This window comes from Mesoplodon mirus, assembly GCF_964341445.2.
Source record: "Mesoplodon mirus genome assembly, chromosome: 13".
NCBI lineage: Eukaryota > Metazoa > Chordata > Mammalia > Artiodactyla > Ziphiidae > Mesoplodon > Mesoplodon mirus.
In genome coordinates this window covers 24,316,082-24,342,087 of record NC_138989.1, presented here as the reverse complement: position 1 = coordinate 24,342,087, position 26,006 = coordinate 24,316,082, and the positions used below count along the sequence as shown (strand labels likewise).

Sequence of the window (26,006 nt, the reverse complement as noted above, 5' to 3'; positions counted from 1 at the left end):
TTAAATTAATTAATTTATTTTTGGCTGCATTGGGTCTTCGTTGTTGCACGCAGGCTTTCTCTAGTTGTGGTGAGTGGGGGCTACTCTTCGTTGCGGTGTGCAGGCTTCTCATTGCGGTAGCTTCTCTTCTTGCAGAGCATGGGCTCAGCAGTTGTGGCTCGCGGGCTCTAGAGCACAGGCTCAGTAGTTGTGGCACATAGGCTTAGTTGCTCTGCGGCATGTGGGATCTTCCCGGACCAGGGCTCAAACTCATGTCCCTGTATTGGCAGGCGATTCTTAACCACTGCGCCACCAGGGAAGCCTCTGTCTCCTCCTTTTTCCAGGCCCACCTCCAAAAGAGCACTCAGTATCCTCTGGAAAGGGTTTCCTTGACGCACCCCCAACACATCACACACAAGAGGGGCTCGGAGCCCGTACCTGTCTACCTCCAGATCGAATACACTAGGCCCACACCAGGCCCACACCTGATATTTGCAGATGCCTAGTAAATGATTCAGCACCCCCATTACGAGCAAATTCTAGAGTGGTGATAGCTAAGGTTTACAATGCGTTTTCAATTTACAAAGGGCTTTTATGCTCATCACCCACGTTAGTCCCTGCAACAACCTCGAAAGGAATACGTACAGCACAGACAGAGCAAGGGAAGCCAAGGGATGTTAGGTAATCCATCCAAGGTTACTGCGGGGAAGTGCAGAACTGAGATTAAAAGCTGGGTTTGCTGACCTCCAATCCCATGCCCCTTCCTCAACAGGAACCCTCATGAGGCATTCAGGAATCCAGCCTCTCCAACACCTACCCAGGGCCCCGAAGTGCTGGGTATGCTGAACTCCTCCATCTGATTTCTCTAGATTTTCTGCCCACATTCTTATTGTCAGGATATCATGAAAGCAATTGCCTTGTGGAAATCAAGAGGGTCTCGTGACCAACAACCCAGTGAAAACATGAAGTCAGGTCTAACAAGTCATGACTGATCCACCACTGCTGAATCCTCGTGATCAGCCCCATTCCTAAATGCTCACTGTCTACCTATTCCATCATCTGCAAAATTCCACAGAATTCCACCAGAATTTGTCCACAAAGTCCCATTCAGAATTCTGTGAAGGAGTCAAGTCAGAAGAATTCTAAGTTCACTTTTTCCAGGATCTCCTTTTTTCCTCCTTTTTGAAAACTGGGCCAGTTAGTGACCTCCATTCTTATTTCACTATTAGATCCCCAACGCCTGGTACACGGCAGGTATGGAACAAACTATACTTGGGGTATTACCCCATCTCCACAGTTTCTCAAAAGTAACTAACTGTTGCTGTGCCAATAAGGTCTCCCCGCTTTTTCTTCCTTCAAAATATTAGGAAATAATTTTTCCAGTCTGAAAATCTAAACACATTTCATGTGCCTGGGTACCCTCATACATCTTGGGATTTCTACACTCCCTTCCGAGTTTCAAGGGACTGGACTATATCTCTAAGGTTCTCTCCAGATTTCCAGGATACCTGATTAAGCTGGATGCCAAGGACTGTCTTTTGCCCTGTGTTTGTTAACACGACACCACGTTCCAGAAGTCGTGGACACGTGGCTCCCTTTCTGTAAAACGTTGACCGAGTTCTATGAGCCCCACACTGGGGTGGGCTTGTTCTCATACACTTTCATTTAATTCTCATAACCCTGTGAGGTTGGGATGTCATCTCCTTGTTATGTATGAAGAACTGAAGTCCAAAGAGAAGGTAATCCAAGGTTACAGGTCTAGGAATTGGCAGAGCTGGGATTTAACCCAAGACTTTGGGTTCCAGGTCCAAGACACTAAAGTTGCCTCAAATAACTATTGTATACTTGCTATTTGATTTACAGTGGTGTTTTGAAGTTTGGTCGAAAGAACTGCGGCATCGGACACCCCTGGGCAGCTTGTTGAAAGTGATGATTCCTGGACCTACCCCAGGCTGATATAATACTAATTGCTGAGAGCGAGCCCAAGTATTGCATTTTATAGAAGCCCCGGTGTTTCTGATGCAGGCTGAAAGCTGAGACCACCGCTTTCCTCTTTCCTGTGTGCTCTTCCACTTGATTCCACTCTACCCTCACACAAACCCTGAGAAGCAGGCAGCACAAATCACTAGCATCCCCTTGTTACAAATGAGGAAATGACTGCAAGGCAGCTTGTTCATCTTCTTATTCTGGATGCAGCTTAAGTACAGAAATGTTTGGTGGTTGACATTCTGTACAGCCTTGGCTCGCTGGGGACTTCCACCCTCCTGGCGCTGTTCTTACTCACATGTAACACACAGTAGCTGCCTCTGTCTTTTCCTCACTGACACCGCAGTGTTGCTCAAGGTACAGTGGGAAAAGGTGACTCCAGAATATAGGGTCTTCTCATGAAAAGGCAGCCTTTGGAACTGAAACAAGTTAACAAAACAAAACGCAAGGGCTGACAAAAACAAAAACAGCCGGTGCTGCTGCAAGAGTCAGTGCTGCTGATGGGAGTGGAGTGGGGCACCCCCTGTTCTAACCAGGATCACCACCAGGCCGCCTCAGCGAGGCAGGACCAGAAGGTGACTGACACGTAGAAGAAAACCACCCTAATTCAAACCTGGCTTGAGGTACTGGGAGGTTTCCCCTGGTAATAGGGAGGAGTGTGGAGACAGAGAGCTTGTTAGCACCCTTCCAGCACTGCCCAAGCGAGGAGGGATTCTAGCCCTTGCGGGAAAACTACAAGGCAAATTAGCACAGTGGGCTGGTCAGTGCACAAGGCATGCCATCCCTCAAGGCTGCAGCATTGCTGGTTTTAGACTCCAGAATGACATTTATAGACAGAGGTCTTATTCTATGCCCCCATTTCAGAAGAAGAGCTCTTGCCTGGGAGGATACTGCAGAACAAAGATATGGGGATGATGTGCACTGGAAGGGCTTTATCCAAGTGTCAAAAGAGAAAGATGGTTGTTCGATAAAAACATGATTCGCCCAACAAGCACTGAGTGCCCGCTGCGTTCTTGGCACTCTGCCGAGCTCTGGGAAACAAAGATGAACTGGATGTGGCTCCGGACTCAGAGAATTTCATACTCCGAGTGTGATGTTAGACGTGTAAACAGATACTGACAGGGCCACGACTGAGGTTATACAAGGAGAGTAACAAAGAGAGAGAAAAAGGCTCCTCCGATTGGTGGGGAGGAGTGTGGGTGTATTTGGGGAGGCTCCTCCACAGAGGACTGGCTGCATCGGCTGAGTCTAACAGGCTGATCGCCAGGCAGACAACAGGCATTCCACCTGAAGGAACAACATGTGCAAAAGCACTGAGGCGGAACAGGGGAAGGTCCATCCGCCGCAGCCCAGGGTGCATGTGAAGAGCGAGCAGAGAGGAGGCTGGGATGGGGGAAGAGGGCACGGCAGACCACCAAGAGCCAGGTCACCCACAGGTGGTGAGGAGTTATCAGAGGTATTTAAGCAAGCAGAGGCTCCCAATGAAGAAAACACAAAGTCTGAAACACCAAAGAGAGCGCTGGTCCTTAGCTGCCAGTTCCTCTCCCTGAACAGACATTTGTCTCAAGTCCACAGCTGGCTGTGTGTACGTCCACTGAAGCCTGCTGGGCAACCAGTGTTCACTAACAGCAGACCACGGCTTCATCCTCAGGCCACGTCTCCACCGAGGTGGTCCTTTTAACACCTGAGATTTGCCTGCATGAGGTATAAAAGAACAGGGTCGCAACGCCTTGTAGATAATTATCCACTGTTGCTCTGTAACACTAATATTAGAAAACTGAATGTTTAACATTCAGTGTCAAATGCTGTGTTTACACATTCTTCCCCTGACTGCACGGGGAAAGAGTGCTTTCCATACCTTGACAAATCTCCGGGAAATGTCTGGCAGAGAAGACCTGAAAATCTAACCTGGCTGACAACAAACTTGCTGTGTGATCTAAGGCAAGCCATTAAACATCTCTGGGCTTCCATTTCTTCCTCTGTAGGAGGAGGAGGGAGTTAGAGGTGAGCAAAGAGGAAGGAGTTAGGTGAGCAAGGAGTTAGGTGAGCAAAACATTCTACACCAGTAGGTCAATGCTGAAGGGCTGTGGTCAGAGAAATGCTGACTGGCTGAACACCCAGAGACCTCTCCAAGGCTAGGGTCACCTTGGTGAATCCAGGACCCTAATTCAGGCCTCATTTTTGACCTTTTAGGTCCCGGAACAGGACTTCATAGTATCCAGAGAGGTGCAGACATTCTAGGATGTTTCTATCCTAACCATTTATTAACCCCTGTCCATTTATGAATTGGCACTTGAAATCAGAACATCACATCCCCTGTACAGGTGCTGCTCCCTGATCCTTCCTGTCATCAAGAATCCCAGGAAGCTGAGTTAGGCATCAGAAGGCTGCACTGTGAGCATGGACTTAAAATACAGGGAAATGAGGAGCCATGGAGAGAAATTTCGTTCTGGCAGCCATGAGCTAGCCAAACCAGCCCCGCCTACAACAAAGAACGCCCTTCTGGTGACTAAACCCAGATTCAGTATCTCTATGTGGACATACTTCTAGTTTTGCATACTTCTAGTTTTGCCTGACTTTTCACTTACTGTTTCACTGTTGGCCACTCATTATTCTACTGGTTTTTAAACTAATTTTTAATTGAAAAAAAATCATTACTTCTTTAGATATGTAACAATCACCAATTCATGTACTACTCAGCCCTGGCAGACACTGGGCTCCCTGGGAGCTACTAACAAATGGCTAACAGTCACGGGCACTCACTCTGCAAGCCCTGGTCCCACCAGGGCCACGCATGGCTTCACTCACTCACCCTTCACAATAACATGACGAGGCAGGCACTAGGCTACTTTCTCCATTTCATAGATGAGGAAACAAAGCACAGAAAGGGTAAGTAACCTACCCAAGGTGCACAGCTAATAAATGGCAGGACCAGGATTCTAACCCAAGCAATCTGCTTCTAGAGTCTTTCTTAACTACCACAGAATACTGCTCTTGTTACACACAGATCCAACTAGTTTAACTCCCAGAGGACAAACTTCATTTCCAAGTTCTTGGGGAATCGCCAAACCATCCACCGCCTCCCTGCCATAAATCACCCACAAGTAACAGATACTTTTTTTCCCCCACTTTATACTCAATGGGCATCTTTAGCTAATGCCATCCTTCAAAGATTTCTAAAAATTTGAAAAACAAGTAAATTTAAAAACTTGCGATTAGAATTGGGATTTGTCAGATTTCAGGACAGTTCATATCTAGTTTGGGCCACAGTTGAACATTTCTCTTTCTCCAGGGCTTGCTCCTGTCTGGACTGTACCTACAGAGTACAGCTCAAGACCTGCTGCTGGACAGGAGGACTCCTGGGTCAGCCTCTTTGGCTCCTTTGGGGGCAGAAGACAAATCTTTCACTTTTCACTCGACACTTGTAGGCAATTGTCCCAAATAACCCAATGTCCGGAACCAATTTCTCCCTGCCATTTACAGTAACTGCAGCCACGGTGGCTGCTAAAGGGAAGGATGTGGGGAAGGGGAAGGGCAGGGAAAGGCCTCACTTTCATCACATCTCTTGGCCACCCCAGGCAATTCATTCAACAAATATGCCTCCCATGCCAACATGTGCTCAGTGGTGACACATAAGGGGCAAAAAACCCTGTGGTCCCTGACCAAGTTATGCTAGCATATTAGAGACCTCAGGATGTCACTAAGGAGATGAGCAAATGAATAAATGTGAGATTAAACCCACAAAAAAAGCTTCAAGGGAAGGTCTATGAAAGCATAAAACAGGGGCCACAACCTATTCTGTAACCATTTCCCTGAGACATCAGTTCCTCATTCAGGTAAAGACCTGAAGGATGAGCAGGTGTTAACTAGGCGAAAGGAGGGTGAGAGAGCATTCCAGGCAGAGGCAGCAGGATCAAAGGCCTTGTCAAAAGGAAGAAGGGCGAGTTTTGGACCTGTGAAGAGCAGCAAGGCTGAAGTAGAGGAAACAGGAGGCTATGGGGTGAGGTCAGACCATGGGGAACTCTACAGGCCACAGAAAGGACTTTGGCCTTTATCCAAGAATGCTGGAGAGTCGTTGAAGTGTATGAGGACAGAGAGATGACAGAGTGGTCAGATTTTTTTTTTTTTTTTTTTTTTTTTTTTGCGGTACGCGGGCCTCTCACTGTTGTGGCCTCTCCCGTTGTGGAGCACAGGCTCCGGACACGCAGGCTCAGTGGCCATGGCTCATGGGCCCAGCCACTCCGCGGCATGTGGGATCTTCCCAGACCCGGACACAAAACCGTGTCCCCTGCATCGGCAGGTGGACTCTCAACCACTGCGCCACCAGGGAAGCCCAGATTTTTTTTCTTTTTAAAGATCACTCACTCTGGCGGCTCTGTGGAGAATGTATTGGGGGTCCAGAGTGACCATGGACAGTTAGAAGGCTACTGTGGTCATCAGGTGAGGGATGATGGTAACCTGGAACATGGTGGTGATAGGAGAAATGGAAAGACGTGGACGCATTCAAAGTATAATCTGGAGATAAAACTGACAGGCTTGGATATAAGGATGAGAAAGAAGAGGTATCGTGAAGGACACCTGGGTTCTGGCTTGGGCAGTGGGTGGATGGTGACGCCATTCAACGGGACAGGTTACAATGGAAAAGGAGCCAGTTCTGGGGGGAAGACTGAAGGCCCAGCTGGGTCTGAGATGCCTGCAAGACCTCCGAATGGACATGTGAAGTTGACAGCAGGATAGCTAGTCTAGAACTCAGTGGAGAGGTCTGGATTGCACACCGATTCCATCAGTATGTGGAGTACGTGGTCATCAGCGTGTGGAGGACAGGAGCCATGGGGGTGGGTAAGACTGCCCAGGTAGGGAACAGTGAGCCCACCTGGAGGAATGGCAATGTTTCAGAGCTGGATAGAGGGGGGTAAGCAAACTGGAATGACCAGAGAAGTGGGAGGAAACGAGGGGGGCATGGAATGTCAGGGAAGCCAAGGGAAGGGAACGTTTCAAGAGTGACCGAGACACTAATAATAAACGCTAACATATATTAAGTCTTAATTACGGCCAGGCACTCTGCTGAGGGCTTCGAATACATGTTCAAATTTAGTCTGCACAACAACCTTTTGAGGTGGGAACCATTTCACTCTTTTATAGATGAGGAAACTGTGGCAAAGAAAGTTTAAGGCGGTGACTCATGAGGAGCTGGGATGGAAACTCAAGCAGCCTGACTGCAAACTCTGATTCACCTGACTACCTCCAGGGCAGCTCGGGAGGCCATACAGGATGAGGACTGAAGAGTGGCCAGTGGACGGACCGCTGAGTCTATCCTCTGGGACACCCCCAAGGGAATGTTCCAAGGGAGAGACAGAATGGAAGCCAGACTACAGCCCATTATTAGGAACGCTCCAAGTTTTGACCTGTTTTTCAGCTGTCTGAGGGAGCCAACTGGGAGATATGACCAGTAGGTCCAATCTGTGTCCCCGACAGCAGCTAACTGGGTGCTTTAAAACAGTAGATGATGCTCAAAATGAAATGAGAACGGCTCAGGAGCACAGTGTTGCTACGTGCTGCTGCTGACCCTTTACATCACCCCATCCTAATGTTTTCAGAGTGCTCTCTGATCTGTTACCTCTGTGATCCTCACAGCGACTTCATGAGGTGGGTTACTTTCACCACATCTTACAGATAGGAAACTGAGGCTCATCACAGCTAAGGAACTTACCCACAGTTACATAGCTGGCCTGGCTCAGCTAAGGCTCAAATCCAGGTCTTCTGACTCCAGGTCTATTGTTCTTTCGTGGGAGTCACAGTGGAAAGAAGACCCTTCTTTGGAGCCAGAGAGACCTACTTCGAGTGTCAGCTCTGTGTGACCCTGGGCAAGTTACTCTACCTTTCTGGGCCTTCCTGTGTAAAATGGGGTTGTAGGGTTACCATGAGGGTTGAATCAGATAATCTAAGTGAAATTCCCAATACAATGCTTAGTAAATCATCAGTCGTCCATCCCTGGCCTCACCCCCACCCCCTCCATCTCTGCCCTGGACAGCCAATGTGGGGCTTCTACGGGGTCTTAGTTTTCTTTTTCCAAAGAACAGAGCAGGATTAAGGCACATTGAAGGTCACAAGCTGCTGCTACATATTAGAAGTCCCACTCTGTTCATGCTGGAGTCCCTTGTGGGGGCAGAAGAAGGCCCAGGTGTTTGTCCTTCCCCTTCTCTGAGGGGCAGGCCCCAGGCCCCTGTCCAGAAGCCAGCCTTAATGACCTGCTGGCTGGCTGTTTCCTTAGAGATAAACTAGACAAACTAGAATCAGAGGCTTTTGGGTCAATCAACGGGACAGCAACAGCAACAGTACAACAGCAGAGGGCAGGGTTGCTCCACTGACTCCCACACCAGGAGCCAGAGACCCAGGAGAAATTTAGCAGCACTTTCATTGACACTAGAGAGTTCATGAAGCCTTTGAACCAATACCACCAGTGTGTGGAGGGTGATTTCTTTTCACCCTGAAGGTACAGAAGAGGAAACCGAGCCTCAGGGAGGGTAAATGACTGCCCTAGTCAGGAATGAAAAGACCCTGGTAAGCAAGGAGTCAGGACGCCTGGGTTCAAATCCCAACTATGCCAGTTACTAGCTCTGTGACTGTAGCAAGTAACCTCCATCTCCCGATATTTGTAAAATAAGTAAGACCAGTACCACCATTATTAGGTTGTTGTAGGAATTAAATGAGATAATGTACATGACATATGCTTAGGACAGTGTCTGGTGCAGAGTAAGCACTCAATAAATGGTACCTGTTACTGTAATTATCAGTTTACTGCGCTTGTTTGGATGGGGGTGTGGATGAGAAAATGAGCACAGCTTTCAGCACCGCAGAAAACACTGTCGTCAGCCAGCCCATTATACCAGTCTCGGTCGCTACGTGTGTGATTTCTTCACCGGCCTTTCCTGGAGTCACAAATTTAGAGGAAATGGTCTGTAGCTTGATGAAGCGACAACAGCTTTCTATCTGCATCATCCCTTTTCCAGAGCATCGCCATTAGGAAACACTTCTCCAAAGAGAAAGCTGTTCGCGATCCTGAGAAAGGAGGCCCTGAAAGTTCCCAGGAGCCTTAAGAATGGTGGAGCTTCCCCTGTGATAATGCTGTCAGGAATTGGGTCAAACAACAGAGTTCCAGGTAGGGGCCATGAAGACTAATAGAGGCAGTTTTCCCCTCCTCCCACAATCTCTCCTCCTTGGCCAAACACCTCTGACTAGGGGGAAAGGACAATCAAGGACAATCGTCAGAAAACTCATCAAGTTTCCCTGGTTTGCCAACATGCCAAGGGACCAGGTCACCATTCATAGCTTCTCATTTTAACCTCAACTACAAACAATGTGCAGTCCGGCTGCTTTCCTGGCCTCCCCCAGAGAGAGGGAGCCAGTTCCTGAGAGCTTCAGAGAGAATGGCCCCAGCTCTAGAACCAATGGCACTGATCAAGAAGGAAGGTCAGAGGTACGGAGTCCAAACAGGCCCGCTGCGAAGGCTGAGGAGAGGAAGCGGGAGGGCTGGTCAGCCAAGCATCCAGAGATCAGAGAGATCCTGGCTGGGCGCCCAACTGCACTAGCACAATTACGGACTTCCAGGAGGTACGTTAGCTGGCCTCCAAAGTACAGCCCCAGGTCCCAGCCTTAAGTGGCTTCCTATTGTCTGGGCACCTGAGAATCTGGCGGAAGGCTATCGGAGGCAAGAGGCAAGATGTGGCTGCAGACAGGGGATGGGCTAGTGTAAGGAGAAGGCGGGGGGGAGGAGTTTGAGCCAAACTCCAGCAACTTCTCCATTCAATATCCAGCCCCACCCTGTGACTAGGAAAACAAAGGTATGGGGGAAGGGGAGAAGAAAAGTCATTTCCTTTATTGTAACTGGAGCCCAGCTGGGTAAGAGCGAGGCTGGAATGGAGTCAGGAAGAATGAATTACTTTGGGTAGCACGGAAGGAGGGTCCTGCTTCTAGCAGGCCTGCACCCAGACACTCTGAATTCATCAGAGAATCACAGATAAGCTGGGGTGGAAGAGACCTTAAAAGACTATTCAGGCTAATGCCTCAGGCTCCTCAGAACCCAGGTCGTTTCTGAGGCCAGACAAGTACAATACTTCCCAGCCCTGAAGATATTCCTCCAATTTGGGAAAAAGTCAAATTGGCTCCAAAGCAGCCAGCCTCCCCAGGGCAAATCACCAGGCTCCATCTGAGGGCTCCATGCCATCCAGTTTTCATGGGAAAGCTCAGGAGTCAGGAGATGCATCCTTTCAGTAGAGCTGGATCAGAAAAACTCCATCCTTGAGGCAAAGCTGCAAATAAGAGACTGAACCGAGATGCCCTGCTTCCCCCACAGGCATGATCTTTGATTTAACTGTGCCAGGGTGGTTCAAAGTTAACCTTAATCCCCAAGGCTCCACATCAGATGACCAATGAGTGTGTTAAGAGAAATACACGTATGCGTGTAGGTGTATGTAGACACACATTCACAATATAACATAAAGTGACAACTGCTTATTATTAAAGGTTTTCTATGTGTCAGATGCTATGCTAGGGACTTTACGTAGGTTATCACATTTAATCCTCCTGAACAACCTTGTGGGATGAGTACTATGCTTATCCCTATTTTACAGATGAGGTACCTGAAGTTCAGGTAAGTCACCTACGGTCAGTTAATAAACTGCAAAGGCAGGATTTGAAACCAGTCTCTTCCATAGCCTGAACTCTTTCCCACCAGGATAACGTGCCTTACTTCTTTATGAGCATGTATTTGTGTGTCTGTCTCTTTTATACACACACACAGTGCACTCTAAGAAGCTAGCATCTTCAGTTCTAGGGCCAGCTCTTTTCATCCATGGCCTAACTTTTTGACTTTTTGGTTTCAGGCCTCGCATCTGTGATATGAAGGAGTTGTATCATAGAGTAGGCGGTTCTTCTAGTTATAGGAGAATCCAGAAATCCCAAAGATTAGCTTGTCCTACCCATTCCTGCTTATTTTGGTTAGAAAATATTCATACCAATGGGAAAACGGCAGGAACAAATACGACTGTACGGGTTGGAGGCCAAGGAGAGTCTCAGTCTGGGAACTCTTTGGGTTCTGATGCTGCTCGTTTGCCTAAGTTGTGAAATGAAAAGACTAGTCAGAGGCCCCTGCAGCTCTGATACTCTGCTCCTATCTTACTAAAAGGCAAAGTAAAAGTAGAATCAAATTCCCTGAGGGTAACCAAGGAGGAGTAACCAAAGCAATCAGATCCACAGAGAAGATTGGAGAGCTCTGAGTTAGAGCTGAAAGGGCAGAAAAATGCTCCAACTCTTCCAGAGGCCAGAGCTCTTCAGGCCAACCCCCCACGTAATTCCCTGGGTGGAGACAAGTGCTTAAAGGTCAATTAAATTTCTTGATATCAGCACAGGGGATGCTTTCCAACATGAGCTGTGTGTGGGAGCTGGAGTTTACAGCACATGGTGCCCATCTACAGTCTGTCTCATTCTCAGATCTCAGCACAGCCCTGCCACTTCAGACCACGGGGGGCCACAAATGCCCACCCAGCCTCCGACAAGGAATGACTGCAGGCCAGGCGCTGTGTTATGCTCTAGAGAATACAAAGACAAGCTCCCACTCTCAAGGATTCCAACCATTCAGTGGGTGCCTACCATGAGCTGGACCCTTGGCATATATAACTTCATTCAATTTCAACAAGTCTGTGACAGAGATGATTAACACCTTTATTTTCCTGATGAGGAAACAGAGTCTCAGAGAAGAGGAACAAATCTGACATTAAAGTCTGTGTTATTTTCAAGAAACCGAGCTGCCTCCAAACAATAATCTAAGAGCTATAATAAAGTTAATAACAAAAAGCAGGAAACTAGGGAGGCATCCCGTGGTGAAGAGGAGCTGGCTCTGCCAGCTGCACTACGAACAACCCTTGAGGCAACTGCGTAATCAGCAGTGCAGGCGTGGGAAAGTCGCTCTTTCTCGGCCTCGGTCTCCTCACCTATAAAGTGAGGGTGCTGGGACATCCCGGAAAGGTCTCCTCCCATCCCAAACCCCCCACCTCTAGCTGCACCTGGCCTATGTGTGGCTCTTCTACTTTCACCTGGTGTTTGCTCACGTGCTCTTCCTGGGCATATCCCTTTGCTCCCTGAGCTCCCCCAAAATGGAAACTCTCTAGTAGGAAGCTCGTTTTTTATTTTCCAGAAGATGAAATAGTGACTGGCCCGCAGTGCACTGGCAAAGACAGGGGTGTGGACCCACTTACCGGAAGCAGGAGCTGTGCCAGGCTTCGCTGACAGTCCTGTACAACCTCTGGTTCAGAGCGACATGGTCTCCACAGCCCCGACACCTCCAGGCATCTTCACCTGCACACAAAACCAAGGCGGGGTTCAGAGGCCGAAGAAGCAGGGGTGCAGGGATGGGATTCCTACCATGTAGAAGAAGACCAAGTTAACGGGACTCTCATACTGAAAGGGCTGGGCGATGCTCTGCTGGATGCACAGTTCCCTCCTCCACAAGATCCCTGGTGAGCGCTCATCCAGCTGTTCATCTCCCCACCACAGGGAATTCCTGGCCTCAAAAGTAGCCTCATTTTTTAAAATGAGACTTCTTAAATAACGGTTCTGGTTGTTCCTTTTTCTACTGAAACAAAACCTGCCTTTTCCTTTCCTTCAGCCCTTGCTTATAGCTCTGAGTAGATGAAATGAACAAAGTCTTTCTTTTCAGGTCAGCCTTTCCTACAATGGTCCCCAGCCAGCACCCAGAAATTTCTGCTCTCTAGGTCACACGTGTTGCTGCCTTTCCCTACTCCTCAAAAGCCCTGGTTGTGCAGATTTTCCATCACCCCAATGGGTCCATCATTCATTCAACCAACATCATGGGTCCTCTTGTTGGACCCATGGGTCCAAGCTCTACATTGGAGGCTGTTGGATAAATTACCCCTGCTCCTCAAAGAGGAAATCCACTGGAAAAGAAACATTCTTCCATATTGTACTTTTTCACTGAGATGTTATTTCAGGGGTAGAAGCAAAGTGCTATCTTAGTTCAGAGAAAGAAATTACAAGGGTAGAAGGGAAAGAACAAACATTTAATCCCTCCTATATGCCAAGAACTGTGCTAGATGCTTTCACAGACCGAATCTCATTTAATTCTCAAAACAATCCTGTGAGACAGGTATTATTATATTCATTTAACGGATGAGGGAACTGAAGCTTGGGGCCGGGGGTGAAAGGCCAAGTGGCAGAGTTAGCATCCCAACTCAGGTCTGCCCCATTCTAAAGCCTGTGCTCTTTCTAGCTCCTGCTCATTCCACTCAGGGGAGCCAGGAAAGTCTTTGCAGGGAAAGCTGAGCCTTGAAAGATGGACAAGATTTACTACAGGCTGAAAAAGGATGGGGAAGAGCTGTGTAGGCTGAGAGATTAGCATGGGCAGTAGCACAGAGTCAGTCCACATCCCTCCAAAAGGGACAGAGCACAATACTCCTGGTGTGGCTCAGATGTTAACTTGTTGAAATAAAAGGGCAGCTGAGATCAAGTTGTGGTACCTGACTCAGCCCTAGAAAGCGGGACAAGGTTGTTACAAGACTCCCTTGTGCGCCCCGTGTGTGCGGCTTTGTTCTCTCTGGGTAACTCCAGACTGCCACAGGCACAGTGACAGTCACCGGACCCTGTTTTACAGGCACAGGGGCCATGAATAGACAATGCACGGCTTCGGGCACTTCAGGATTGCTTGGCGGCATTCTGGGGCAGCCAGGACACAGACAGCTGTCCTCATAGCCCAGAGGAGAGTTAAATGAGCTGGCAGAAGGCTTTAAAGCCCGACCCACCCGCTCCTCTCCCATACATGTATCACCTCCTGTATCTAAACTTCCTAGACTCTCAAGAGGGAGGGGCCTTTGTGGTTTTTGGGCGGTAGTGGTCGGACAGTGCACCATCAACCTCACAAACTCCAAGGCAGAAAAGTCTGAGACACTCATTCAAACTGGGTTATGGGTGAGACAGTGAATTAGTGAGGTTTTCTTTTTTATATTATTATTTTTACATCTTTATTGGAGTATAATTGTTTTACAATGTTGTGTTAGTTTCTGCTGTATAACAAAGTGAATCAGCTACACATATACATATATCCCATATCCCCTCCCTCTTGCGCCTCCCTCCCACCCTCCCTATCCCACCCCTCTAGGTGGTCACAAAGCACCGAGCTGATCTCCCTGTGCTATGCAGCTACTTCCCACTAGCTATCTATTTTACATTTGGTTGTGTACATATGTGAATGTTACTCTCTCACTTCATCCCAGCTTACCCTCCCACACTCCGTGTCCTCAAGTCCATTCTCTATGTCTGCATCTTTATTCCTGTCCTGCCCCTAGGTTCATCAGAACCATTTTTTTAGATTCCATATATGTGTGTTAGCATGCGGTACTTGTTTCTCTTTCTGACTTACTTCACTATGTTTGACAGACTCTAGGTCCATCCACCTCACTACAAATAACTCAAATTCGTTTCTTTTTATGGTTGAGTAATATTCCACTGTATATATGTGCCACACCTACTTTATCCATTCACCTGTTGATGGACACTTAGGTTGCTTTCATGTCCTGGCTGTTGTAAATAGTACTGCAGTGAACACTATGGTACATGTCTCTTTTTGAATTATGGTTTTCTCAGGGTATATGCCCAGTAGTGGGATTGCTGGGTCATACAGTAGTTCTGTTTTTAGTTTTTTAAAGGAACCTCCATACTGTTTTCCATAGTGTCTGTATCAATTTACATTCCCACCAACATTGCAAGAGGGTTCCCTTTAGTGAGAGGGTTTTTAATGAACACAGATATCCAAATGAATCTTCCAAATTCTGGAAGTACCAGAGTTTGGGAACTCTTACATGAAAGGGCTTTCAGGCTGCTACCAGCAAATCTCATTATTTTAAGCCACATCTTGTTTCTTGCTTTTACTTTTTAACTGGCAAGGAATAGTCTCTGACCTGACCACCCACTTACTCAACAATTCAACAACTTGGCTCTGAGTGACCTCTGGTTGTTTCCAAAATTCAAAAAGAATCAGGACTTTCCACTGTGAAGATATTTGAGATAACTTGTTATGGCCACACCCTCCAGAGCCTGCCCTGCCCTCCAGTCTTTTTTTTTTTTTAATATAAATTTATTTATTTTAGGCTGCGTTGGGTCTTTGTTGATGCGCACAGGCTTTCGCTAGTTGCGGTGAGTGGGGGCTACTCTTCGTTGTGGTGCACGGGCTTCTCATCGGTGTGGCTTCTCTCCTTTTTTTTTTTTTTGTGCGGTACGCGGGCCTCTCACTGTTGTGGCCTCTCCCAGGCCTAGCCGCTCCATGGCATGTGGGATCTTCCCGAACCGGGGCACGAACCCGTGTCCCCTGCATCGTCAGGTGGACTCTCAACCACTGTGCCACCAGGGAAGCCCAGAGTGGCTTATCTTGTTGCGGAGCACAGGCTCTGGGCACCCGTGTGCCAGCAGTTGTGGCACGTGGGCTCAGTAGTTGTGGCTTGTTGGCCCTAGAGCACAGGCTCAGTAGTTGTGGCACACAGGCTTAGTTGCTCCGCGGCATGTGGGATCTTCCCGGACCAGGGCTCGAACCCATGTCCCCTGCATTGGCAGGCGGATTCTTAACCACTGCGCCACCAGGTAAGTCCCCCTCTAGTCTTGAGGGACTCAACACCATTCAACACTTATGTAACTTATGTGCTCTGTGCTAGGCACTAGGGGCACAAAAATCAAGACCCTCTACTCCCTCCTCTCATAGCCACCTGGTTCCACCTTTGAAATGTCCCTCCAATCCTTCTGTCCTTCAGCACAGCCCAAGTTCAGTTGTTTGGCTTCTTTTCCTGGTGTGCTGCACAGTCTTAGCTGGCTCACCCAGACTCCTCAATGTCTACAGAACTCAACTGTTGACTCCACCCCATCCCACCTCTCAGAAGACAGTCTCCACTACCACTCCCTTCTCCACTGGCTCCTTCCAACTATCATTTAAATAAATTCAAGTCTTTCCCATTAAAAAAAAAAAAACCTGGACCCCACTTTCTCCTCTAGCTACCACCCTTGCTTCCCCACATCACAGCCACACATATTAAAAAGTTGTCTAATAGGGAACTCCCTGGTGGTCCAGTGGTTAGGACTCCGCACTTTTCCTGCAAGGATGTGAGTTCAATCCCTGGTCGGGGAACTAAGACCCCGCAAGACACGCGGCGCAGCAAAAAAAAAAAAAAAAAAAAGTTGTCTAATAAAAAACAAACTTATGGTTACCAAAGGAGAAAAGGCAGGGAGGGATAAATTAGGAGTTTGGGATTAACAGATACATACTACTATATATAAAACAGATAAACAACAGGAGCTACTGTACAGCATGGGGAACTATATTCAATATCCTGTAATAAAACATAACGGAAAAGAATATGAAGAAGAATATACATATATGTATATATATATAACTGAATCACTTTGTTGTATACCAGAAACTGATACATTGTAAATCAACTATACTTCAATTAAAAAAAAAAAAAAGTTGTCTACACATCATTGCCTTCGCTTCCTCACTTCCTATTTACTGCCCAATCCACTGCAGTTTGACTTCCACCCCCACCATTTCTCTGAAACTGTCTCACCAAGGTCAACAGTGACCACTTATTGCTAAATTCGATGGACACGCTTCAGTCATTCTTTTAGCAAGTATTTATTGCATGCCAACTATGTGTCTAACACCATGCTCGGGAAAGAGCAGCAAACAAGAGAGATTAAACATAGAGCAGATATTAAACAATAACATAATTATTTTCATTATAATTGGGGCAAGTGGTAGGAAGAAGATATCCAGTTCATAACTAAGCAAATGGGGTTGGGTAGGGCAAACAAGAACATATTCCTTAAGGAAGTAATTTCCAAGCTGAGCTCTAAAGGATGAATAGAAATTAACCAGGCAAAAGGAGGAGGAAAGGGTAACACTGGAGACTGGGATGGCGGGGAGATCTGTGTAAAGGTCCTGAGGCAGGAATACAAACGCCTCACTCATCACTAAAGCTGGCTCTTGTTAGCTCCTAAGGACTAAGGAACTAAGACCAGTCCCTGGCCTACTACAGTCCCTCAAGAAACATTTATTGAAAGAAGGGATGGCCCTCCACAAGGTGGCCCCAAAGAACCTTTATCTTTCAACCTGCTGTACAAACGAATGCTCTAGTCACATCTTGATTTATTTTTTATTCCTGCCACACAAATTCACGGTCTTGTATCCTAACATTCACACCTATAGCTACTCTGTGTGTTTAGGATATTTATTTACCCACCTTTTCCTCCCTTAATCAGACTTCCATCCTTCCTTGATGGTCCCCCAAAGGCAGGAAGTGTTTGTTTCACTTGGTGTATTACCTGTTTTATATCATTTGTTTTATAACTACAGTTCATTATGTTTCTGTCTCCTTTATTCCCTTCCTCTCTGCACCATCCATCGCCCCCAGCTCTAAGGGGCAAAGACTACATCTTGATCATCTTCAAATCTCCAGGGCCTAGCATGAAGTCTGGTGCAGAACTGACACTTCTTTGTGTGGCAAATCCAACTGAAAAACTGGACCCAACCGCCAGCTATAAAGGTAATTTCCAAAGATAAGCTCCAATGGTCAGCAGCGATGATTCACCTGGAATGTGTCCTGCCTCCCCCGTGACTACCTCCAGGTAAAGTTACATGTAGACGCACATGCCTCAGTCTGTCACATTGTACCCGAGCGAGGCTATTCACCCAGAGCCTTCAGCCTCCCAAACCCAGACTTTCTTCAAAAATACTCTTGGCCTCTTCAGTTCCCTTACACAGCCCTAAAAGTCAATGATCCTAACTTTCTTACAACTTTCATTCTAGGAAATGTAAGAGAAATGTAATAATACAAAGTCTTGGAGATTTCTGTGAGGCCCAGTGGAAGACCAATCTAGGGTCCAGTCTGGCTGGGAAAGTCTTCCTCTAGGAAAATACCTCATTGTACCAGGCTGTTCACCTCTCCCTCGACTGTGTTTACCTCTCCTATTTGCAGACTTATCAACAGTGGCTACTGATTGTCAGAGTCTAGAAAGGGAGCTTGACTAAGTAAATGTCCCCAGCAGCTTCAAACAACACGGAGCCCTAGTCAGGTGTTTAATAATCAGAAAACCATGCCTTCATGGTTATTATTGGGACTTGTTGCTTTTAAGAAGTGCTAAGTGTGCGATGCAAACAAGGTGAGAAGTGTAACAAATGGTTCATTACAAAGTTTCTCACCTTCAGGATCTTTTGAATGCTGGTATAAAATATATTCAGCTTCTATACCCTTCTCTCTCCCAACTTAATAATTGGTGACATGAGCCTCAAACAATCTGTGACTCTACTGGGGTACGCACTAGGGTAGCAGGATGGTAAGGCTGGAAGGGCCTTTAAAAATCATCTACTCAAACCTAAGCCTTTCATTTTTCTGAAAGAAAAATGGGCTTGGAGAAGAATTGAGTTGTCTAACCATCAGAAAGCTGGTCCAGGAGGGGCTCAAACCCAAGTTCTGAGACTACCAGACCTGTTGCATTTTTATGACCCTAGGCAGCCTCAGACAAGTTGAGACTTGAAAGGGCTCAGTTATTCCATGGAAGGGCTCAGCCTGGTACCCCAGCTCAGGGCCAGTGAGTTTCCCACAAGACACTACATTCACCTTAATCTTGGTCTAAGAACTGGGTTTCTGCAAACTAGTCCTTTTCAGCTTCAAAGTGGTGAGAAATCCCCAAGCACTGAGAGCTCGTGAGACCATAAAGCCTGGCCTGAACCAACATGCACAGATCCTATCCTTTCACTTGAGACAAAAAATCGTTGGTGCTTCTCATGTTCCACTAGACTATGAGAACCTGGAACAAAACCCAGCCAATTCAGTGCAGCACAAAACAAGTACAGTAACTGTTGTGCCCCCTGGGAGCTGGCAGGTCAGGTATATAAATCCAACTTGTTCCAGGATAAAGCAGGAAGCAGAGGGGCAGGGCAGCAACTGGTATGGAACAACCAAGAGAGAAGAGATCACATTTGAATGAAGTGACTGTCAACAAGATTAACAGTAATGATTAACATTCCTCTAGATATTCTCCCCTGTATCCCAAAGAGTTTTCCTCCTCACTAGCTCATCAAATATTACCAAAGGGAGTGTCTAAGGAAGAAAGATTAGATGATTTTTAAAGGCGCTCCTGGACTTCTCTGGAACTTAGATTCTTCCTTCATAAAAGGAGGGATCAAATTACTCCTAACTCTGAGAGTCTGTGACACTAAAACAGGGGCCTCTCATTTTTCAGGTCAAGGCACAGACATAGGCATCTCAGAGGTTTTATTCTTGCTGTTGTTCTCTTCTGCCGCTCCTTAGTTTATTAGGAAAAATTTGTAAGGGTCAAGCAGAAGAACCAGAGTTAGATCTGGGTTTGAAACCTGGCTCTGTGTCCTTGTGCAAATTATTTAACCTCTCTGAGCCTGACTCTTAATCTTTATTTTTTTTAAGAAAGTAAACAAATAACTTTCTCCCCCAGTTCCTATCAGTAATTTTTAATAATTGAAATATAGTTGACATACATTATGTTAGTTTCAGGTGTACTGCATAATGATTTTTTTTTTTTTTTTTTTCCCCCGTACGCGGGCCTCTCACTGTTGTGGCCTCTCCCGTTGCGGAGCACAGGCTCTGGATGCGCAGGCTCAGCGGCCATGGCTCACGGGCCCAGCCGCTCCGCGGCATATGGGATCCTCCCAGACCGGGGCACGAACCCGTATCCCCTGCATCGGCAGGCGGACTCTCAACCACTGCGCCACCAGGGTGGCCCCTGCATAATGATTTGATGTTTACATACATTATAAAATGATCACCACAAAAAGTCTAGTAACCACCTGTCCCCATACAAAGTTATTACAATATTACTGACCTTATTCCTTACGCTGTATATTATATCCCTGTGGCTTATTTATAACTGGAGGTTTGTACCTCTTAATCCCCTTTACCTGTTTCACCCCCTTGTTTCTTAATCTTTAAAAAGAGGTTATCACCCACCTTACAGCATTACCAAGAGGATTAAGAGAAATAACATAATATTACCTGAAAATACCTCCCACAGTGCCTGGCACTTAGTTGGCAACTGAATTGTGAGTAGCTTTTCTTCTTTCTTTCATGTATATCTAGGCGACTGGCTGGGGAAAACTCTGAGCTATTAAATACATTAGCCTCTAAAATCTGATGGGAATGTTTTCAAAACAAATTCAGCAAATGTCTTCTATGTGTCCATGTGCAAGACAGAGACTAGGCCACGAACTTATGGGGCCCTCGGCGAGTGCTCATGGGTATGAGGGGCAAGGATACGTAAAAAAATAACACACGTCAGAGAGGGACAAACCAGGTACTGGGGGCAGGGCAAGCTTGGTAGAATAATAAGACACTTGGTAGAGAAACAAACAAGACAGATGGTTCTTGCCACTTTCGGCTTTCGGGCACTCAGGTTCTCACTTCCAACCATAAGTTTACTTAGCTGTGAATGAGCAGGCATTTTCTAATCTAGGGGGAGGCCTACAAAGAATCTCTTTATCAGAGAACTGGTTAACCAATTCATAATTCCAGATGGCAGTTCTAAACCCATTGTCAATGGCAGGAAAAAACTACTTTGAGTCCTTATTATATGCCAGGCAGTGTCCTAAGCACTAGGCAAGCATGAACTAATTGAATATAAAGATTCCATGAAATAAGGACTAGTATCAAAGGACTATTATTGTTCCCATTTTAATGAAAAGGAAACTGAACTGCTCAACTAACAAGTGTTAGAGCTGGGATTAGACCACAGGTCTGCTTACTCCAAAGTCTGTCTTCCACTACATTTTAGACTTTCTTTACTGGAAAAATAAATTACAAGTAGAGAGATCTGACAAAATAGAATCCCAGGATGGACGCTCAAGTTGTACTTTAATAGAACCAAGCAATGGTTTCATGTTTTAGCTACTGTTGGATGTGAATTAATAGGTAAGAGTCTAATTCTTGCTACTGTATAAAGGAAGGTCAGGAGTGGGAAAGAATATAGACTTGTAAGAGACTGCTACAGCTCCACGCCCTCTCACTGAAATGCCGAAATGATACCTGGGGGTGGGCTCCACCCCTCCCTAGTATGCCTGAGCCCAAGCCCCCAACCCCAGGTTGCACTGATCAGAGGCCAGTCCTGGGCTGGAAATCAGCATAGCCTCCAGAAGAGGCAGACAACCCACCAGGAATGTGGAAAGCCTAATACTGCCTCTTGAACATGATGGGTTTCTATTCAGCTTTAAAACCTTGTGGTCTTCTTGGACCCTACCTTGCTCCCTCCATCCCATATCCAGAGCCATTCAAGTCACACAACCCTGCCCATGACATGAGGCATTTTCCTCTGGTCAGTGCCTCCTTCTCCATTCCTATCACTAACAACCTCAGCTCAGGGTCCGTTGTATGCACCCACCTCCAGACTGGTGCTCTTCCTCACCCTTGTCCAATCCATCCTGCCCACCAAAGCCAGATTGATAGTATAAACACAAAATGCCCACATCATGACTCTCCCTGCCTCTAAACCTATGGTCTCTGCTGCAGATCAGAAAAGTCTACAAGCCTGGCATTAAACTCTCTGCAGTCTGGCTTCACCCACCCTCTCAGCCTTATCTTCCACTTCCCACACCTCCCAATCTTTGCCTCCACCACACATATTAATTCACCACCCCTTGTGAAGATCTTGAAACTCACCTGCCTTTGCAATCCTACTCCCACAGTTTTCTTCCTTACCCCTTAAACCCCGCTGCCCTTTTTTTTTTTTAACCTACCTGAGACCTCTCAAATCTTACCTCCCTCAAGCATTCCCTGACCAAATCTGGTAGCCACCCTGGACACCTTGCTGTTCTTCAAACATGCCAAGCACATTCCTGGCTCAGGGTCTTTGCTCATTCTCTTTTATTCCTTGTCCAGAATGTTCTACCCCCACATATGCAAATGGCTCACACCCTTGCTTCATTTCTCTGCTCATATGTCATCAACCAGAGAGGCTCCCCTGACCTCCCACTGCACCTATGCCCTTATCATACTTCATCTCTCTTCAGAGCATTTATCCCTGACATATGATATTCATGTATTTACTTATTGTCTGTTTCTCGCCACCAGAACATACACTCCACGAGGGAAGGGATTTGATCTATTTTGCTCCCTGTTGTATCCCCCAGGGCCTAGAAGTGCTTGGCACACAGTAGGAACTCAATATATATTTGTAGGATAAATGTATGAATAAGGTTCTCCCTCATCTTTGAAATTTCCTAATGTTATCACCTATAGGCCTTATAATAGCTTGCCTTGATTTGTTCATTTTTTCCTCAATTACTCTAAATAGTGAATTTCTCAAAGGCACAAACCACATATTATTCATTTCCACAAATACTGTGTGCCAGACCCTGTATGCCTCAAGGACCCTGGAATATTGGAAAGAGCACTGGACAAGTCCTAGGTTAGTCCTGGCTCTACCACTAGCTGAGTAACCCTAGACAAATCCATTTTCCTCCCTAGTCCTCAGTTTCTTAACATGTAAAATGAGGAGAGTTACATTATCTCTAGCATCTGTTAAAATTTATAACAGGTAACACTTGGCCCAGCCCAGTGCCTAAGACATCACCGGTACTCAGCAAATATTTGATTTCTTTGTTGATTCTCCTGTTACACAGGAATCTGAGTTGTCTCAGAACACAGCTCTGACTGTGTTCAAGAACAAGTAAAAGTTTAAGTCCCGCTTCCTTCTCTGACTCCATGGGCAACCTCATTCTGGTGTTTGTGATTCAGAGAGGATGATGCACCAAATTTGAAGCTAGAAAATATGAACTCTGACCACTGCTATTTTTTTGGCTATGGAACCCTGAACAAGTAATTTCTGAACCTTAGTCTCCTCATCCATAAAAAAGCCGTATTGGCTTTCTCTCAGTCTTCAAAGGCACCACATGCCTTTCTGCCTCAGGGCTTTTTTATGTTCCCTCGGCCTGAAAAGTTCTTCACCCTTTCTTAGCTGGACTAGCTTCTACTTATCCTCAGGGCTCAGCATAAACTTGCTTTATAAAGGAATGTGTTTCCTATCCACTTCCCTTGCCCCTGGTGCAATCTTACGGCACATATCTCAACTGCTTATCTCAGTTATTATGGCATTTATCTCAACTGTCACCTCAATTATTTACTGTACATCGCTAGGGCTGTAAGCACCACAAAGGCCAAGAATTGTGTCGTTTTGCTCATCATTATACTCCTCAGCGCTTGGCTTAGTGTGTGGCCCAGAAGTACCCAACATATATTCTTATGGAAGAATGTACAAACGAATGCATCTAGAGGCACTGATGCCTCTAGACAGCTTTTTGGTTCACTCAGAGAAAGATCTAATAAACACTATTGCACTCTAAGATCTTTAGCAAGTTTCTGAGAATCAAGGTTCAAGACAGGGAACCTATGTTACTCAAAGGTTAGAAAAAATCATTAGAAATCATTTGAGACAAAGAATTCTGGAAACTAAAAAAAAAAAGTAAAATAGGAAGGGACGGAGAATGTCTACCCCTAGCCCTTTTTCTCTAAAAGCCTATTATTAAGAATGAGGAGAAAATCCCATGCTCCCATGGTGAGGAAGTGACCCACTGGTGGCCTGCTCCTTTTATTCAGGATGGAGGAAGTGACTGTCCACAGGCTGAAAGCCAGGAAGCGGGGGCAGATATCCAGGACAGCCTCCCTCCTCCACTATTCCCTCCTGCCAGCTCTAGAAAGCTTCTGGACGCTGACCCTGGTCGACCTAGAGGCTGGGCCACCCACACAGGTGGGTGTTTCCCACAACTTTCTGGAAAACAAAAAGTTCCTGGTACTGGGGGACAGGCAAGGAGGGCAGGAAGCTGCAGGGTGGTGTGAGATGACTGGGAGGGGACCGCAGGCCCAGCCAACCTAACCCTGAAGCTACCCTTCACCCTTAGACACTCTTCCTTCCAGGTGTTTGGTCACATTCCTTTCTGGTCTCAGAGGGGCCATGGGAGGGCCCAGAGCCCCAGGGGGCGTACCTGCCTCAGGAAGAAACTCCAACCTCTCCCTACCCCCAGTCGTGTCCTAAACCCCAAGGGAGCCCACAATGCCCTACTTCCTGCAAAGAACCCCAAGACCCAGGAGACCGCAGGCACCAAGATACCCTCCAGAAGCCTTGGATCCCGTGGGAAACTCAGACTCTCCTCAATTTCCCACAGAAAATCCAGAACACGGGGTAACTCCATACCCTCAGAACCTACCCAAACTCTGAGGATGCCGTACTCCCCATATTCCCCCAAACTGTGACTCCAAAGGAAACCGGTCCCCTCAGCTTCCTTAGAAAGAGTTTTAATTTGAGGACCTGCAGTCTCCAGGTCCACAAAAAAAGGGGCCCCCCAGCATCTCTTCCTCCCAAGGACCTCAACTCGCGGGAAGTCGCCAACCCCGCCTGCCCGCCCTCCCCGCGAGCCCTCTATCCCCGCTCCCCACAACCTCCGAGTCTTCGGGGAGCGCTGTGCTCACTCCCCAAATTCTCCCTCTAAGGAGCCGGTACCCACGGGGGTCCACTCAGTCCGAAACCCCCGAGAGGCCGCCAGCTCCCCTCAGGCGCCCCGGGGCCGGGACAGGACGGCGCAGCCCTTCCTTACCCGCCTGCTCGGCCATGGTCCCAGAGGCGCGGAAATGGGGAATAGGAGGCCGCTACAGCGGCGTCTCCGCTCAGTTCCTGCCGCCGCCTCAGGCGCGCGAGGACCTCTGCCCGGGGCGCGAGCGAGATGCGCCGCCTACGGCGCCCGGGGAGGACCAAACCGCACCTGGCACGGGGGCCCGCCCGCCGACGCCCCGCCCAGCCGGCGCAAGGCCCCGCCCCCTGCGCCTAGCCCCGCCCCCTGGTTCGGGCTCTGCGGCGGCCCTGGTGCCCCCTAGCCTCTGCGCCCTCTGTGGGTGCCCGAACTGGTGAGGGTGATTCTGCGCAGGCTGTAGATCTCAACACAGAGGACCCTCTGCCCATTTTACCGATGGGGACAGCTGAGGACCAGAGGGGACAAGTTCGAACCGCAAAATGGCTCAGCTCATTAGGAGCTGAGCTGGGATGGGAACACAGGCTCTTAATCCCCAGTCGAAAGCTCTTTCAGTAGAGTGTCTGGAATCAAGAATATGAATATGGAGAAACCAGGTTTACCCACAAATAGCTTTGGGGGGGGTTGAGGGTGGGCTTTTCTTAGAAGCTTCCAGCTCAGAGAAGCCACTTGTCTGTGCCACTATAAGCAAGCTGACACTCAGTGGCAGATCCTTAGCAGGCCAAGTAGGTACATAAATGAACCCCAAACACCAGATCTTCCAATTTTTCAAGATAAGCCAAAAATCCAAGTATTTAGGTGAAATTTCCCTCTTTTAAAAATGTTGGGGGCTTCCCTGGTGGCGCAGTGGTTGAGAGTCCGCCTGCCGATGCAGGGGATGCGGTTTCGTGCCCCAGTCCGGGAAGATCCCACATGCCACGGAGCGGCTGGGCCCGTGAGCCATGGCCGCTGAGCCTGCGTGTCCGCAGCCTGTGCTCCGCAACGGGAGAGGCCACAACAGTGAGAGGCCCGCGTACCGCAAAAAAAAAAAAATAAATAAATAAAAATGTTGGTAACATTCAAATTCTAAAAATGCCATGTAGGTCAAAGGAAATGTACCAGTGGTCTGGATTTGCCCTTCGGACTCTTCTTTGTAGAGAAGAGCCCTGGACCAGGATTTAGGACAGCAGGTTGGTTTCTCGAAGCCGCTAGGTGGCTGAGGGGCCTTGAGAGAACCACTTCCCCTCACTTGGTTTGGGAGGGGATTGGGGTCCTCTGTGTGACTAAGGTTCGGCCACATCAGCTGGTCCCTGAGGTCCCTCCCATCTGATTCTCTTGTGCTGGGTCTTTGGCAACTGTTATTTCCTTAGATCAGATATAGGTCATGAGAAAAGTGTACAAATGACCAGGAAGGGACAGGGATGGGGCCCAAGGAAATGGATCACGACACTCCCACCAAGGA

The 26,006-nt window shown here is 47.4% G+C and overlaps 1 protein-coding gene across 2 annotated transcripts in view; it reads right to left on the bottom strand.

Annotated features, from left to right (window-relative positions):
- The window catches only part of LIMK2 (LIM domain kinase 2), a 54,663-nt gene extending 29,918 nt beyond the window's left edge, over positions 1-24,745 (bottom strand). Inside the window, exons 1-2 of one of the 2 annotated variants that reach the window (XM_082641413.1) lie at positions 24,635-24,745; positions 12,219-12,318 (exon numbers count right to left, since the gene is read on the bottom strand). In XM_082641413.1, the coding sequence (XP_082497539.1) occupies positions 12,219-12,318; positions 24,635-24,650 (116 nt within the window). In that variant the 5' untranslated portion in view covers positions 24,651-24,745. Of the gene's footprint in view, positions 1-12,218; positions 12,319-24,634 lie in introns of those variants that run through there. The other variant, XM_082641415.1, reaches the window with a different exon arrangement.
- Between the last annotated feature and the right edge of the window lie 1,261 nt (positions 24,746-26,006).